At 58.7% G+C, this 15188-nt stretch overlaps 1 protein-coding gene across 1 annotated transcript; it reads left to right on the top strand.

The window, feature by feature from the left end:
• Positions 1–249: 249 nt before the first annotated feature.
• Positions 250–13377, top strand: LOC141972561 (uncharacterized). Its single transcript, XM_074930454.1, has 9 exons — positions 250–334; positions 448–882; positions 1577–1995; positions 2776–3310; positions 3542–3931; positions 4612–4757; positions 7910–8317; positions 12473–12797; positions 13284–13377. The coding sequence occupies exons 1-9, from the start codon at positions 250–252 to the stop codon at positions 13343–13345; spliced, it is 2805 nt and encodes a 934-aa protein (XP_074786555.1). The 3' UTR covers positions 13346–13377.
• Positions 13378–15188: the final 1811 nt, after the last annotated feature.

Below are 15188 nucleotides of genomic sequence, written 5' to 3'. Positions count from 1 at the left end.
GCAAAGCTGAGCCCGGGCAGGAGGGCTGGGGGGAAGGGCTTTGGAGATGTGGTTGTATTTCTCACTGTCCTGCTCTGCCGGATTGGTACATCGCGGGGTGGGGGGTTCAAATGCCATTGCTGTCCTTTCTTCCTCCCCGATGGAGTCTCTCTGTTGCTCAAGGCAATAATGGGGGAGTAACCCCTCCCGTCCTTATCTGGATCCCCCTCAGCCATTAGAAAAATTTTCCTCCCTATCCCAGTGGGGGAAATGGCAAAGGAACATCTGGATGGGGCTCAGGAGCCCTCGGGGCTCAAAGCCCAACACGGCGTTAAGGGGCAAGGCCATGAAGGGGGTGAGGAGGAGGAGAAGGGAAGGGAGGGAGCCGAGCAGGCAGAGCCACGCAGGAGGTGGGTGCTCTTCATGTGCCTTAAGAGCCCCCAGCTGAGCCCCTTTGGTCCCCCCCAGGCGCTGGGACAGCCGAGCAGAAGGAGGAGCAGTGCCAGCCCAGGGCAGAGCAGAGGGGGATGCTGCAAGGGCCCCAAGAGGAGCCCCAGAGCCCCGCGGTGGCCGTGGAGCACAATGGCCAACAGCAGCCCCGGGATACGCAAGGGAGCCGCGGAACGGGGGAACCCCGAAAATGCTCTTTCAAAGGGACGTGTGGTGAAGACCCTCAGGAAGACACAACTGAACCACGAAACAGCTCCAGAGGGCTGGAGGAGTACCCGTGTGAGGACTGTGGGAAGGTCTTCAATTGCAAGAGCCACCTACTCCGTCACCAACGAATCCACACGGGAGAGAAGCCCTTTAATTGCCAGGACTGTGGGAGGGGCTTTGCACAGAGAGGAAACCTCATGCGTCACCAGAGGACACACACCTCTGTGGCCCCAACACTGAGTCAAGGTATTTAAAAAGGGGAACCTGGAAGGAGGAGGAGGAGGACGGGGAGGGAAATACCACTGCAAAGAGCGAGGGAGAGGAAGGACGACATAAGGCAGGAGGTGCTCTGAGCAGAGAGTGCCCTGCACCCGCGGAGCCCCACGGGGGAGCAGATGCCCCCCCAGAGCCCCTGGGAGGGACCCAGGTGGGAGGAAGATCGTGGAGGACTGTCTCCCGTGGGAGGGAGCCCAGGGCGGAGCAGGGGAGGAGTGTGAGGAGTCCTCCCCCTGAGGAGGAAGGGTTCACTAATGGGGGATCTTCCAGCCACCAGTAGCGGGTGGAAGCTCTACCACAGCTTTGCAGCTGCTGAGGATGCAGCACTGGAGGGGGGACTGTGCGTACGGAGGAGGCGATGAGCAGGGGAAGGGGTCAGGGGCAGGAAAGGGGGGGACCCCCAAGGAAAGGCTGTAAAAGGGGCTGCAGCGCAGTACAAGGGGGTCTTGTGTGCCTTGGCCATTGCCGTTGGTCCTGTCGTCGTTATTCAATCTCTGTCTGAGCTCTTTGTGGCCCCAGCGCTGGCTCCTGGGGGGACTGGTGTGAGCGGGTCTGGGGTCACCTGCAGGAGTGGGGCTGGGGGTGTCGGGCCCCTGCTCTGTGGTGCGGGGTGATCCGTGAGGGAGTAAAATACCCAGAGAACCCCAACAATGCTCTTTCACAGGGACGGATGGTGAAAAAGTTGAAGCATCCACATCCCAACCACAGAATAGCTCCAGGGAGAAGAAGTACAAGTGTGAGCAGTGTGGGAAGGTCTTTGGCTGGGGCAGATGTTTGCGCCGTCACCAAAAGATTCACATGGAAGAGAAGCCCTTCAAGTGCCAGGATTGCGGGAAGAGCTTCACACACCACTGGTGCCTCCTGTGTCACGAGAGGACACACACCCAGGAGAAGCCGTATCTCTGCACCACGTGTGGGAAACGCTTCTCCTTTAGCTATAAACTCCTTGTCCACCAACGCATCCATACGGGAGAGAAACCGTACTTCTGCTCCCACTGCGGGAAGACATTCAGGGAGGGCTATTGCCTCAGGAGGCATCAGGAATCCATCCACCGGAGTGAGTCCTCGGAGGCGCTAAATCCTGTATCACATTGTGCTCATCCATAAAATGCAGTGGGTGGGGTTTGGGGGCAGTTCTTGTCCAGATCTTGACCATTAACTAGTTGGGCATCCATCTCCCCATGGGTGGGAGATGAGTGATGGCCTCTTCCACCCTCCATCTGACAAACTATATTTTCTTCCATCCACAGGTTTCCTCACTTTTCTTTTTTTTTCCCTTCCCGGGTTCACCCCCAGAGGGTGGGAGCAGCCAAGAGCCCAACCCTGCCCCATCCCGACCTGCCCCGTCTCCATCCCCGGCCCTTGAGCAGGGAGGGGATTTTGGGAGGTGGGGGTGAAAATGGGGACCAAGGGTGTGTGCTGGTGTGGAATGCTAGAAGAGTGATGGTGCAGGATTAATAATTGAGGGAGAGGGATGAAAATGAAGCTCAAGAATGAAGAGTGAGCACACACACACACACACATACAGAGCCATGGGCACCTGTGCATTTACATCCGCCATTTCTGTTCTCACTTGAGCACACCTACAAAAAAACACAACCCTCACACACTACATGTGCACACGCACGCACACAGACACACACATACACAGACACACAGACAACCCCTGTGCCTTTACACACTAATTGAATGAAGTAGGGATCCACCAGCTGGCAGCACCGTACTGGGTGATACTGGTCAGGGCGGGAGCTGCTGGAGGAGGTGGGTGCTCTTCATGTGCCTTAAGAGCCCCCAGCTGAGCCCCTTTGGTCCCCCCCAGGCGCTGGGACAGCCGAGCAGAAGGAGGAGCAGTGCCAGCCCAGGGCAGAGCAGAGGGGGATGCTGCAAGGGCCCCAAGAGGAGCCCCAGAGCCCCGCGGTGGCCGTGGAGCACGATGGCCAACAGCAGCCCCGGGATACGCAAGGGAGCCGCGGAACGGGGGAACCCCGAAAATGCTCTTTCAAAGGGACGTACGGTGAGGACCCTCAGGAAGACACAACCCAGCCATGGAGTAGCTCCAGAGGGAAGGTCTACAGGTGCGAGCTCTGTGGGAAGATCTTCAGCAGGAATAGCAGCCTGTACCATCACCGACGGACCCACACGGGAGAGAAGCCCTACAAGTGCTGGGACTGTGGGAAGAGCTTCAAGGAAAGTGGGCACCTCCTCCGTCACCAGAGGACCCACACCGAGGAGAAGCCCTATGTCTGCAACACCTGCAGAAGATGCTTCTCCAATAGCACGAACCTCATTTCCCACCAACGCATCCACAAGGAAGAGAAACCCTACGTGTGCTTGCGCTGTGGGATGGCCTTCGAGCAGAGTGACCACCTCAGAGAGCATCAGGAAAGCCTCCATCATGGTGAGTCCTCGGCATGGGCTGTATCACCCTCCTGCACGTCGTGCTCAGCAATAAAATGGAGAGGAGGGGGGCTGGGGGTGGAGTTGTTCACACTGTGGTCAGGAAATTGCTGGGCATCCATCTCCCCATGGGTAGGGCTCAGTGATGGCCTCCTCCTGTCTCCTCTGCTGAATGCAGGTGATACGTGAGGGAGTAAAATACCCAGAGAACCCCAAAAATGCTCTTTCACAGGGACGCATGGTGAAGACCTACAAGAAGACACAACCCAACCACGGAGTAGCTGCAGAGAGGAGTACAAGTGTGAGCACTGTGGGAAGGTCTTCACGCGCAGTGACGTCCTGACCAATCACCGACGCATCCACACAGGAGAGAAGCCCTACAAGTGCCAGGATTGCGGGAAGAGCTTTGCGCTGAGCTGGTACCTCCTGCGTCACCAGACAACACACACAGAGGAGAAGCCCTTTCTCTGCACCACTTGTGGGAAACGCTTCTCCCGGCGCTCTTATCTCATTAAACACCAACGCATCCACACGGGAGAGAAACCATACGCCTGCTCACAGTGCAAGATGACTTTTCGGCAGAATTATGGCCTCAGGAGGCATGAGAGGGCCGTCCATTCTGGTGAGTCCTCAGGGGGGGCTTAACCCCACATCAAGTTGTGCTCAGTTCCGAAACGGAGAGGAGGGGGTTTGGGGGCTGACTGGGCCAGAATTTGGTCCGGACCTGGCTGGGCATCCATGTCCCCACGGGCGGGGTGAGTGATGGCCTCCTCCTGACTCCTCCTGGTAAATTACTTTTCCCTCCACTCATGGGTTTTCTCACCTTTACCCCTCCCGGGTTCACCCCCAGAGGGTGGGAGCAGCCAAGAGCCCAACCCTGCCCCATCCCGACCTGCCCCATCTCCATCCCCGGCCCTCACGGGGGGAGTTTTAGGGTGGTGAAAATGGGGACCAGGGGTTGATGCTGGTGTGGAGTGGGGGAGGCGTGGGGGAGTAGGATTCAGAACGGAGGAGCGGGAGGGATGGAAGTGGAGCTGAAGAACCAAGAGTGGACACACACACATACACACACACACTCACCCCCACACCCCCAGTGCACCAGTTCACTTAGACTCCCTATTTCTGTGCACACCCACACGCAGACACAACCCTCCCACCTTCCAGCAGAGTTATCACCTCAGGAGGCATCAGGCAGCCCTTCACCAGGGTGAGTCCTCCCGGGGGGGTTTAGCGTGAGATGTCGCAGGCCCTGGGGGAGCTGTGGGTGGCGATGGCTGAGTGCAATGGATTTCTCTCCTGCAGGCACCGAGCCCCCAGCTGGAGCCAGGACAAGCACCCCCGGTGCTGGAGGAGGAGTTGGAGAGCAAGGAGGAGCAGACACCGCCGGGACAAGGGGAGGGCGTGAAGAACACCCACCCAGCCACCAGCAAGCCGGTGGCCCGCGCCACGCGGGGGACCTCTGACTGCCCCGAGGGTGGGAAGATCTTCCGCGGGAGTAACAGCAGGAGACGTCACCAGAGAAATCACCCGGGAGAACGACCCCACAAGGGCCCAGATGGCGGGAAGACCTGCAAGGACTTCTCCAGCCTCATCTCCCAGCACAGGGCCCAGAAGGGAGAGAGACCGTACAAGTGCCTGGAGGGTGGGGAGAGCTTCAGCCACAGCTCGAGCCTTTCCACGCATCGGAGGCCCTGCACTGCAGAGAAACCTCCTTCCTGCTCTGCTGTGGGGAATCCTTTACTCCGAAGCAAACACTCATCTTGCACCAGCGGATCCCCCCCGGGGAGATGCCCAACCCCTGCCCGCAGTGCCAGAAACAGGGAGGAACCCGCGCGTGGCCTCGAAACACTCCTCCTAGCCATCAGATCGATCAGTAAATTGTCCACCCGTGGCAACAACACTCCGGGTTTGTACTCTCTGCGCCACTGTTCTCACGCTGGGACCACGGAGCGTGGGGCAGGTTTGGGGTCCTTGGGGAAGGGCCGTCCAAGAGAGCTGCATCTTCCGCCCGGTGCTCGGGTTTTCCCAGCCCAAAGCAGAAACAGTCTGGCTCTGCTCGACCACCGGCACACGGAAGAAAGCCCCTTCCAAACCCAGGCCTGTAAAATCAGTCTCCCTGTGCGGGACCGAGGCGAGGGGGGGATACGGATTGGGGAGCACAGGGTGCCCCCGGAGCTCTCACCTTCCCTCCTCTCCAGTCCTGTCCAACCTGTGCTCAGGAGAGTGAGGTTTCCTCACCACTGGGACTGGAGCACTGAACTCTGATGGACGTTCCCTTCCCTGTCCCCCTTCCAGACAGGATTGAGTAGAGGGGCGAGTCCTTTCCGAGCTGCCAGGTTGCTGGGATTTTGTTTCTTCCTTACGGGCTGGGCCCCTGGTTTCCGGCTCCATCTTTTGCAGAGTCACATTCTTGGCTCGTGCCGGCGTTCCCGATGGCCACACTCTGGCCATTACCGCATTTACTACTTTGTCGGGAATAGTCTCTTCTTTTGCAGGGTTCTTCCCAGTTCAGCAGCATTGCTGGGCTCTCCGTGCATTCTCTGGAGGAATACGGATCTGAGCCGAGTCCTCAGAGAAGGTTAATTGTGCATTTAACTTGCAACGTCACTCTCGACCGAGCAATAGCAAAGGCCATTCCGGCATAGAGAGGAACGTATGCCGTAATTTCTTCATTTATGAGGTGATGAATTCATTCATCCCATCCAATTTATTCCAGTGTCTCAGGGTGCCTCCTAGAGGAGAGCAGAGCGGTGTCTCCTGGGAAGTAGCAGCTCCCAGTTTGGTACCGAACAGGAGTTTTCTAATCCACCCTTTTTACACCAAAAGGTGACCCGGGCAAGGCTGTCAGCGCGGTCCCATCGGGGTCCCCAGAACTGTTGTGCCACGAGCGGGGTCTTTCACCCCCCGTGCCAGACGCCAACACCCCCCCCGAGCAGAGGGATTTATTTCTGGGGAGTCGGCGCAGAGCTGGGGGCTGGTGGTAATTCCCCCCGGCCAGCGCCCCGCCCCAGAGAACCCCCCTGGATTTCTCCACTTGGGAGCACACGCAGACACCGGGGCTGGAGTGACCGGGGGGTTTCTTATCGCCCTGTCCCTCGCGGGTTCCCAACGCGCCTCGTGGCGATGCCAACACACAGGGTCTTGTCATTGCTGGGCCCAGCTCCGAGGGGGGGACGCGGCTTCTTGGGCTTCAGCTGAGTCGGCATTCGGGGTCTGCCCCCTCCCTCGGCTTAATGGCGATTGTGTGTGTGTCCCCTCCTGCTGGTCCTGCTCCTCCTCCATCCCTCCCCCTCTTCCAGCCTCACTCCCCCCCATCCCTCCACCCTTTCAGCACTTGACCCGCCCCCACGCCTGGTCCCCACTTTCACAGCGCCCCCCACAACACCCCCGTCCCCCCGAGAGGGCAGCGATGGAGATGCACACCCCCCCTTCCCTGCAGGGATTTCCCTGAGGGATGGAGAATCCGCATCCCGGCGCCCCCAGGGGACCTGCTGCCGCCTCTCGGGGTGCTCAGCACCCCCTGCCCGGGGCTCAGCACCCACCCGGCTGCACCCTGTTGTGCTGGTTTGTGTGTGGAGGGGCTGGGAGCGGCGGAGGGGGGACAGGGGGGGCTCCTGCGAGAAGATGCTCAAAGCTCCCGCGGCTCCAGGTCGGACCCGCCCCTGGCCAAGGCCGAGCCAATTGGTGAAGGGGGGACATGCCCCTGAGATAAGAGATTTAAAACGGAGAACGTCGGAGGGAAATATCTCTGCAAAGAGCGAGGAAGAGGAAGGACGACCCGAGGCGGGAGGTGCCCTGAGCAGAGAGTGCCCTGCACCCGCGGAGCCCCACGGGGGAGCAGATGCCCCCCCAGAGCCCCTGGGAGGGACCCAGGTGGGAGGAAGATCGTGGAGGACTGTCTCCCGTGGGAGGGAGCCCAGGGCGGAGCAGGGGAGGAGTGTGAGGAGTCCTCCCCCTGAGGAGGAAGGGGCGGCAGAGACCAGGGGTGATGGAGTGACCCCAAGCCCCATCCCTGCCCCCTGCGCCGGGGGGGGAGCAGGGAGAGAAATGGGGAGCAAAGCTGAGCCCGGGCAGGAGGGCTGGGGGGAAGGGCTTTGGAGATGTGGTTGTATTTCTCACTGTCCTGCTCTGCCGGATTGGTACATCGGGGGGTGGGGGGTTCAAATGCCATTGCTGTTCTTTCTTCCTCCCCGATGGAGTCTCTCTGCTGCCCCAGACCATAACGGGGGAGACATCCCCCACCCTTGTCCTTGTCTGGATCCCCCTTGGTCATTAGTTTCGTTTTCCTCCCTATCACTGTGGGGGAAGGGGTGAGGGAGGGGTTTTGGGGGGCTCCGGTGCCTTTGGGGCTCAAAGCACAACATGGCGCTAAAGGGCAAGGCCATGTGGGGGGTGAGGAGAAGGGAAGGGAGGGAGCCGAGCAGGCAGAGCCATGCAGGAGGTGGGTGCTCTTCATGTGCCTTAAGAGCCCCCAGCTGAGCCCCTTTGGTCCCCCCCAGGCGCTGGGACAGCCGAGCAGAAGGAGGAGCAGTGCCAGCCCAGGGCAGAGCAGAGGGGGATGCTGCAAGGGCCCCAAGAGGAGCCCCAGAGCCCCGCGGTGGCCGTGGAGCACGATGGCCAACAGCAGCCCCGGGATACGCAAGGGAGCCGCGGAACGGGGGAACCCCGAAAATGCTCTTTCAAAGGGACGTACGGTGAAGACCCTCAGGAAGCCACAACCCAACCGCAAAGTAGCTCCAGAGGGAAGGAGGAATACGAGTGTGAGCACTGTGGGAAGGTCTTCATCTGCGAGAGCCGCCTCATCTGTCACCGATGGATCCACACAGGAGAGAAGCCTTTCATTTGCCAGGATTGTGGGAAGAGCTTCACAGAGAGTGGAAACCTCTGGCATCACCAGAGGACACACACCAAGGAGAAGCCATATCTCTGCACCACATGTGGGAAGCGCTTCTCCCTTAGCTCAAAACTCCTTCTCCACCAACTCGTCCACACGGGAGAGAGACCGTACATCTGCCTGCACTGCGGGAAGAGCTTCAGGATGAGGTCTCACCTCAGGAGACATGAGGAAGCATTTCACAATGGTGAGTCCTCGGCGGGGGGGGTGTGTGTGGAATTATCCCCTTATAGCATTGTGCTCAGCAATAAAATGGAGAGGAGGGGTTATGCACATCGGTGTTGGCCAAATTTTTTTCAGGATCTGGTAGGGAATCCGTCTCCACATGTGTGGGGGTGAGTGATGGTGTCCTCCTGCCTCCTTCTGTAAAACTAATTTTACCTACGCTCACAGGTTTTCTCTTTTCTCCTATTCTTTTTCCCTTCCCTGGTTCACCCCCAGTGGGTGGGAGCAGCCAGTCCTGCCCCATCCCAACCTGCCATATCTCCATCCCTGGCCATCCCAGGCAGCAGGGAGAGTTTTGGGGGGTGAAACTAGTGAGCAAGTTTGGATTCTGGTCCAGGGCAAAGGAGGGGGAAGAATGGAGGAAGAGGAGCAAGGATGAAGGAAGGGTCACATTGAGGGAGAATTAATGATTGAGGAGGTGGAGGGATGAAAGAGGAGCACGAGTAAGAAGGGGACGCACACACAGACAGGGCCGTTGGTACCTGTGCACTTGCACCTCCATCTCCTTCCCTACTTCTTCCCTACAGGCAGGGCACAGGCAGGGGCTGGCAGCTCCTGCAGGGCCCAGGCTGCTGCAGGCCTGCTGGGAGCAGGAGGGCCCGTTGTCCCTCAAACCGGGATCGTTACCTGCTGTGCAAAAGCCAATGGCACACACAGAGACGAGAGATCAGTTTATTCCGTTGTTGCTCCGGGGCGGGTGCTAGGGGGTGATCCCCCAGCGCTGGCACGCTGCCCAACGGAGCTACAGCCTATTTATCTTGGTATACGAGCAGTAAAAACCTCCCTAAGTTCACACTCCTTGGGCCGTAGTTACCATTCCATCTGCTATCGGTTAATTAAGCGGGGCTTGCTGTGTAAATTGCCCCCCCTGCTCCTTACAGGGGTGGGGAGTAAGCGTTTTCATCCTTGGATCGAGTTGGTGCTCTGGATCTCGCCCCACCGCCTTTGCCTCTCCCCTTTACCACAGGTTTTTGCTGACTTCATGCTTCTTGGGCGATCATCCCTCCTTGGGCTTTCTTCTGGGGGGGACGTGCCCCTCTGATCAGGCTCTTAGCTTCTCCTCGGTGGTGAAGTCCTTAGCAAGGCCTAGATGGAGGCCTAGCTCAAGGCCTAGATGGAGGCCTAGATCGCATCAGGCTTACACAATAGAGCCAGCGATCGGCGGTAAACATTTGCATGGGCTACAATTTCCCCCTTTGACACTCCCCAGAGAACTTAAATCCATCTTGCTAAACCTCACCATTCCCACAGTTTGTTCACCCCCACCTAAGCCACGTCTCCGTGTACACTGGGTGAGGGCATAAAGGCACGTGAACACAATTTATTAGGCAATACCGCAGCCCCCAAACTAATCCTGGTTTGTTCTTGGAAGTACATTTGCAAAAAGGGTCCAGTCAGGTTATTATTGAACCCCTGGGGCAGCACAGTCCAGCAGAGTTGTACTTTCCTAACGGCAGTGGGAATTTCCCATTCAGAGGTGAAGATCTTTGGGCTTTCCTCTTCCAGAGGGATGCAAAAGAAATCACCTTTTCAGTCTAGCACTGCAAAATACCCGCTGTTTCTAGGTACTGGAGACAACAGCGTGGAGGGGGTAGGTGCCACAGGATGGACATCTACGGGGGTTTTGTGAATTTCTCTGAAATCTTGTACCTTGGGTAAATCTTAAATCTTAAATCTTAAATCTCCATCCTTGAGTTTGAGGTCTCTCTGGCGGGGGTGTGTGTGTTACATTCAGACTGACATTCCCGTAAGAAACCCGTGCGAGTCGGCTCAAGCAGGCCGCAGGAACGACCACAAAACCACGGATGAAACGCAAAGAGCAAATTTATTCCCGTCACCTCACGACTCGAGGGATCCCCGCAGCGACGCCCGGGCAGAGGCACGCAAGCGGGGACGCCGGCACCGCAGAGCTCGGGCCTTGCTAGTCAGGGAAAGGAGAAGGGAAGAGGAAGGTCTCGGGCCTCCTGCTTGTGCCTGTGGATATCCAGGGTTTTTCGCAGGCGTGTTTCTCCACGGGGCTTTGATCTTTCCCACAGCAGGGCCAGGAATCTCAAGGATGTTTGATAAAATGCCTCTGAGTCTCTCCCAGGCCCGTGTTATCTAAACACAGACATTCTCCCCTGTCAAGCACGCATTGCTAAGCAACAATTAGTGTGATATATGTTAATATCAGACTCCGGCTTCCCTTTTCCTGAGGGTTCAGCAAACGAGTTTTATCTCAGAGGGCATTCACATTTCCAGCACCCTTCTTTCCTGCAAAAAGCACACGGATTACGAGCCACAAACGAACAGCCCAAGGAGTCAACCCCCCATCCTTGTCCTCTGTTCCATTCACCTCTTCCCCCACTTCAACTTTGGCCCCTTCCTCTTGCCTTTGTTGCGACTCCCAGTTATCGTTGCCGCCGGTGTCAAGGCTGTAATTTTATTCCTTTATGCTTCTCCCTGACTCTTTCCCTTTTTTCTCTCTCCTCTCTTTTCCTGCAAACCTTGGATGTTATTTCTATCCCCTGCGATAGGGATGTTGTTAGCAATTTTACAGTGTGGCAGAGCTTAATCAATCTACAAGCTATTAGTTATTTAGTGGCCATTAAAGTTCTCACTTCCTCCTCCTAAACTGGGAGTGGGCTGCTCTTCATTATTTCTACAGTCCTGGGATTTTTTTTTTCTCCCCCCCCCCCCCCCCCCCCCCCCCCCCCGTCCCTTCCTCCTGCATTCAGCAGATGTTTGCCTCTTATCAGTCTCACAGATCCTCCTGCAGGGCAAAGTCCTTAGCAAAGTCAAGGTCCTTTCAGGTTTACACAATGGAGACACACAGTATATGGCTTACACAATAGAGCCAGGGATTAGTGGAAAACATTTGCACAGGCGACAGGCCTGGGGTCCCAATCTCAGCACCCACAACACCCACAGCACCCGGGCCATGAGGTGGGGGACCTCAATTCGGCCAAGGTTGATCCAATTAATGTGGCTGTGGCTTTGGGGTAAGGTCCTTAAAAAGAGAAACTTGGGAGCAGGAGAAGGGAAATACCTCTGCAAACTGTGAGGGTGAGAAAGGACAACAAGAGGCGGGAGGTGCTCTGAGCAGAGAGTGCCCTGCACCCGTGGAGCCCCACGGGGGAGCAGATGCTCCCCCAGAGCCCCTGGGAGGGACCCAGGTGGGAGGAAGATCGTGGAGGACTGTCTCCCGTGGGAGGGAGCCCAGGGCGGAGCAGGGGAGGAGTGAGAGGAGTCCTCCCCCTGAGGAGGAAGGGGCGGCAGAGACAAGGGGTGATGGAGTGACCCCAAGCCCCATCCCTGCCCCCTGCGCCGGGGGGGGAGCAGGGAGAGAAATGGGGAGCAAAGCTGAGCCCGGGCAGGAGGGCTGGGGGGAAGGGCTTTGGAGATGTGGTTGTATTTCTCACTGTCCTGCTCTGCCGGATTGGTACATCGGGGGTGGGGGGTTCAAATGCCATTGCTGTTCTTTCTTCCTCCCCGATGGAGTCTCTCTGCTGCCCCAGACCATAACGGGGGAGCCACAGCACCCTCTCCCATCCTTGTCTGGATCTCCCCCGGCCTTTGGTTTAATTTTTTTCTTCCCCATCCCTGTGGGAGAATGGGCGAGGGAGCATCTGGGTGGGGCTCAGGTGCCCCCGGGGCTCAAAGCCCAAAGCAGCGCTAAGGGACAAGGCCCTGGGGGTGTGAGGAGGAGGAGAAGGGAAGGGAGGGAGCCGAGCAGGCAGAGCCATGCAGGAGGTGGGTGCTCTTCATGTGCCGTAAGAGCCCCCAGCTGAGCCCCTTTGGTCCCCCCCAGGCGCTGGGACAGCCGAGCAGAAGGAGGAGCAGTGCCAGCCCAGGGCAGAGCAGAGGGGGATGCTGCAAGGGCCCCAAGAGGAGCCCCAGAGCCCCGCGGTGGCCGTGGAGCACGATGGCCAACAGCAGCCCCGGGATACACAAGGGAGCCGCGGAATGGGGGAACCCCGAAAATGCTCTTTCAAAGGGACGTACAGTGAAGAGACTCAAGAAGAAACAACCCAACCGTGGAGTATCTCCAGAGGGAAGGAGTACAGGTGTGAGCAGTGTGGGAAGGTCTTCACCTGTGGGAGCAACCTGAGCCGTCACCAATGGATCCACACAGGAGAGAAGCCCTACAAGTGCCAAGATTGTGGGAAGAGCTTCAGGGATAGCTGGAAATTCCTTCATCACAAGAGGACACACACCGAGGAGAAGCCGTTTCTCTGCACCACATGTGGGAAACGCTTTTCCTGTAGCTCGAACCTTATTGTCCACCATCGCATCCACACGGGAGAGAGATCGTATGCCTGCTGCCACTGTGGGAAGAGCTTCCAGCAGAGATGTCACCTCAGGAGGCATCAACAAACGCTTCACGATGGTGAGTCCTGGGGTCTTTAGCATGAGATGTCCCAGGCCCTGGGGGAGCTGTGGGTGGCGATGGCCTGGAGAAGCACGTGGTGGGGCTGTGCTGGGACTCCTGCTCCCAGCGTGGCAGCAGTGCGGGGCTGGGAGATGGCCCTGGGCATGGATTTGCTCTGTCCCCAGGTTGGGTTGAACTCGCGGTGGGGATGGTGCTGCTGGGAGCAGGAGGTTGCACTGGAGAGCTCCGAGGAATGGAGCTGCCCTGGAAGAAGCTCCTCGGTGCAGGGGGGTTCCTGAGTCAGTCCAGGCGATAGCAAATGGCCTCCAAGGACATTTCCCAGGCTCGTGTGTGGACACGGAGGCCTCTCTGCACCATCCTCCTCACTGCAAATCCCCTCCTGGGTCTTCCCGGCTTGTGTTACCCCAACAGACTCTGGGGTTTCCCCTCCATCCCTGGCTGTGGAGGTCCCGTTGGGGCAAAGGCTTTGTCTTTCTTCTGCAGGTACCAAGAAAACCCGGATGGAACCAGGACAAGCACCCCCGTGGCTGGAGGAGAAGTTCTAGAGCAAGGAGAAGCAGACACTGACAGGACAAGGGGAGGGCGTGAAGAACACCCACCCAGCCACCAGGAAGCCGGCGGCCCGCACCACGCAGGGGACCTCTAAATGCCCCGAGGGTGGGAAGATCTTCCGCGGGAGTAACAGCAGGAGACGTCACCAAAGAAATCACCCGGGAGAACGACCCCACAAGGGCCCAGATGGCGGGAAGACCTGCAAGGACTTCTCCAGCCTCATCTCCCAGCACAGGGCCCAGAAGGGAGAGAGACCGTACAAGTGCCTGGAGGGTGGGGAGAGCTTCACCCTTCCTGAGCAGCTCCCACCTCGCCACGCACAACTGTCTCCCCGCACAGGAGAGCTCCCACCCGTGCCTGTTCTGCGGGCAGTCATTCAGCGTGGGCACCGGGTGTCTTGTCCACCAGAGGCCCCCTTGGAGGAGGTGCCCGTGGGCAGTGCAGGAAATTACGGCAAAAAGTCTTGGCGGAAGCAAAAATCCATGCAGGTCCCTGCAGTCAAAATGGAGGTATGGGATGCTCCTGTCCTTAGGTAGGTGCACGGAGACGTAGATGGATACACACAGACCCAGGGGGTGAGTCCGTCCCCTACAGGAAATCAAAGAAACACGTTTTTTTTTCTGAAGTTTGAGTCAAATAAATTGGATTTTGCTCCCACCGGGTTTCAGAGTTGTGTCCTGTTTGTTGCAGAGTGGAGAGATTTGGGGGTGCACAGGAGATGGGGAGGGGGGACGCAAGCAGGCGGCTGAGGGGACCCGACCCCAGAGCTATTCCTGGCCCGAGGGCGTCCTGCTTCTCCGAGCCTCCTCCAGCCTCTCTGCCCTCGGGGGCAGGATGTTCCCCTCCCCTCCCTTCTCTCCCCCCTCCAGGGCAGAGTCGTTAGCCAGACATCCCTTGGTTATGCAAAGCCGGGGTGACCCCCCCCTTACCCCCGGGTCCCTTCTCTTGTCCCAACACTCTTCCAGCCGCGCCTGACCCTGGCATTGGTCTATTCCCGAGCTGGGAACGAGCAGAGCAGAGAATTTCCTGAAGACATCCCAGCCCTGGTGCTGCCGGGGGGTGAGGTTTGGGGGGGTGAATGTGGGAAGAAGGGCGGGGGCTGGTCTGGGGTGCAAAAGAGGAGGGTGGGGGCTGGGGAGGACAAAGGCAGGGGAGGGCGAGGGGTCGGATGGGCAGACGTGTGCCCCCACCCGCATCTCCTTCCACCCCTGTGCACAGCCGGGTCATCCTGGGCCGGGGGGTGTATCCTGCCCGCACAGCCCCCCCTTCCCTGCAGGGATTTCCCTGAGGGATGGAGAATCCGCATCCCGGCGCCCCCAGGGGACCTGCTGCCGCCTCTCGGGGTGCTCAGCACCCCCTGCCCGGGGCTCAGCACCCACCCGGCTGCACCCTGTTGTGCTGGTTTGTGTGTGGAGGGGCTGGGAGCGGCGGAGGGGGGACAGGGGGGGCTCCTGCGAGAAGATGCTCAAAGCTCCCGCGGCTCCAGGTCGGACCCGCCCCTGGCCAAGGCCGAGCCAATTGGCGACGGTGATGCGCTCTGAGATAAGAGATTGAAATAGGAAAAGCTTGTAGGAGGAGGATGGTGGGAGGGAAATAGCTCTGCGACCAGCGAGGAAGAGGAAGGACGACCCGAGGCGGGAGGTGCCCTGAGCAGAGAGTGCCCTGCACCCGTGGAGCCCCACGGGGGAGCAGATGCCCCCCCAGAGCCCCTGGGAGGGACCCAGGTGGGAGGAAGATCGTGGAGGACTGTCTCCCGTGGGAGGGAGCCCAGGGCGGAGCAGGGGAGGAGTGTGAGGAGTCCTCCCCCTGAGGAGGAAGGGGCAAGAGAGGGGCCGT

The sequence above is a fragment of the Athene noctua genome, chromosome 34 (assembly GCF_965140245.1).
Source record: "Athene noctua chromosome 34, bAthNoc1.hap1.1, whole genome shotgun sequence".
Classification (NCBI taxonomy): domain Eukaryota; kingdom Metazoa; phylum Chordata; class Aves; order Strigiformes; family Strigidae; genus Athene; species Athene noctua.
This window is presented reverse-complemented; position numbering and strand designations above follow the sequence as displayed.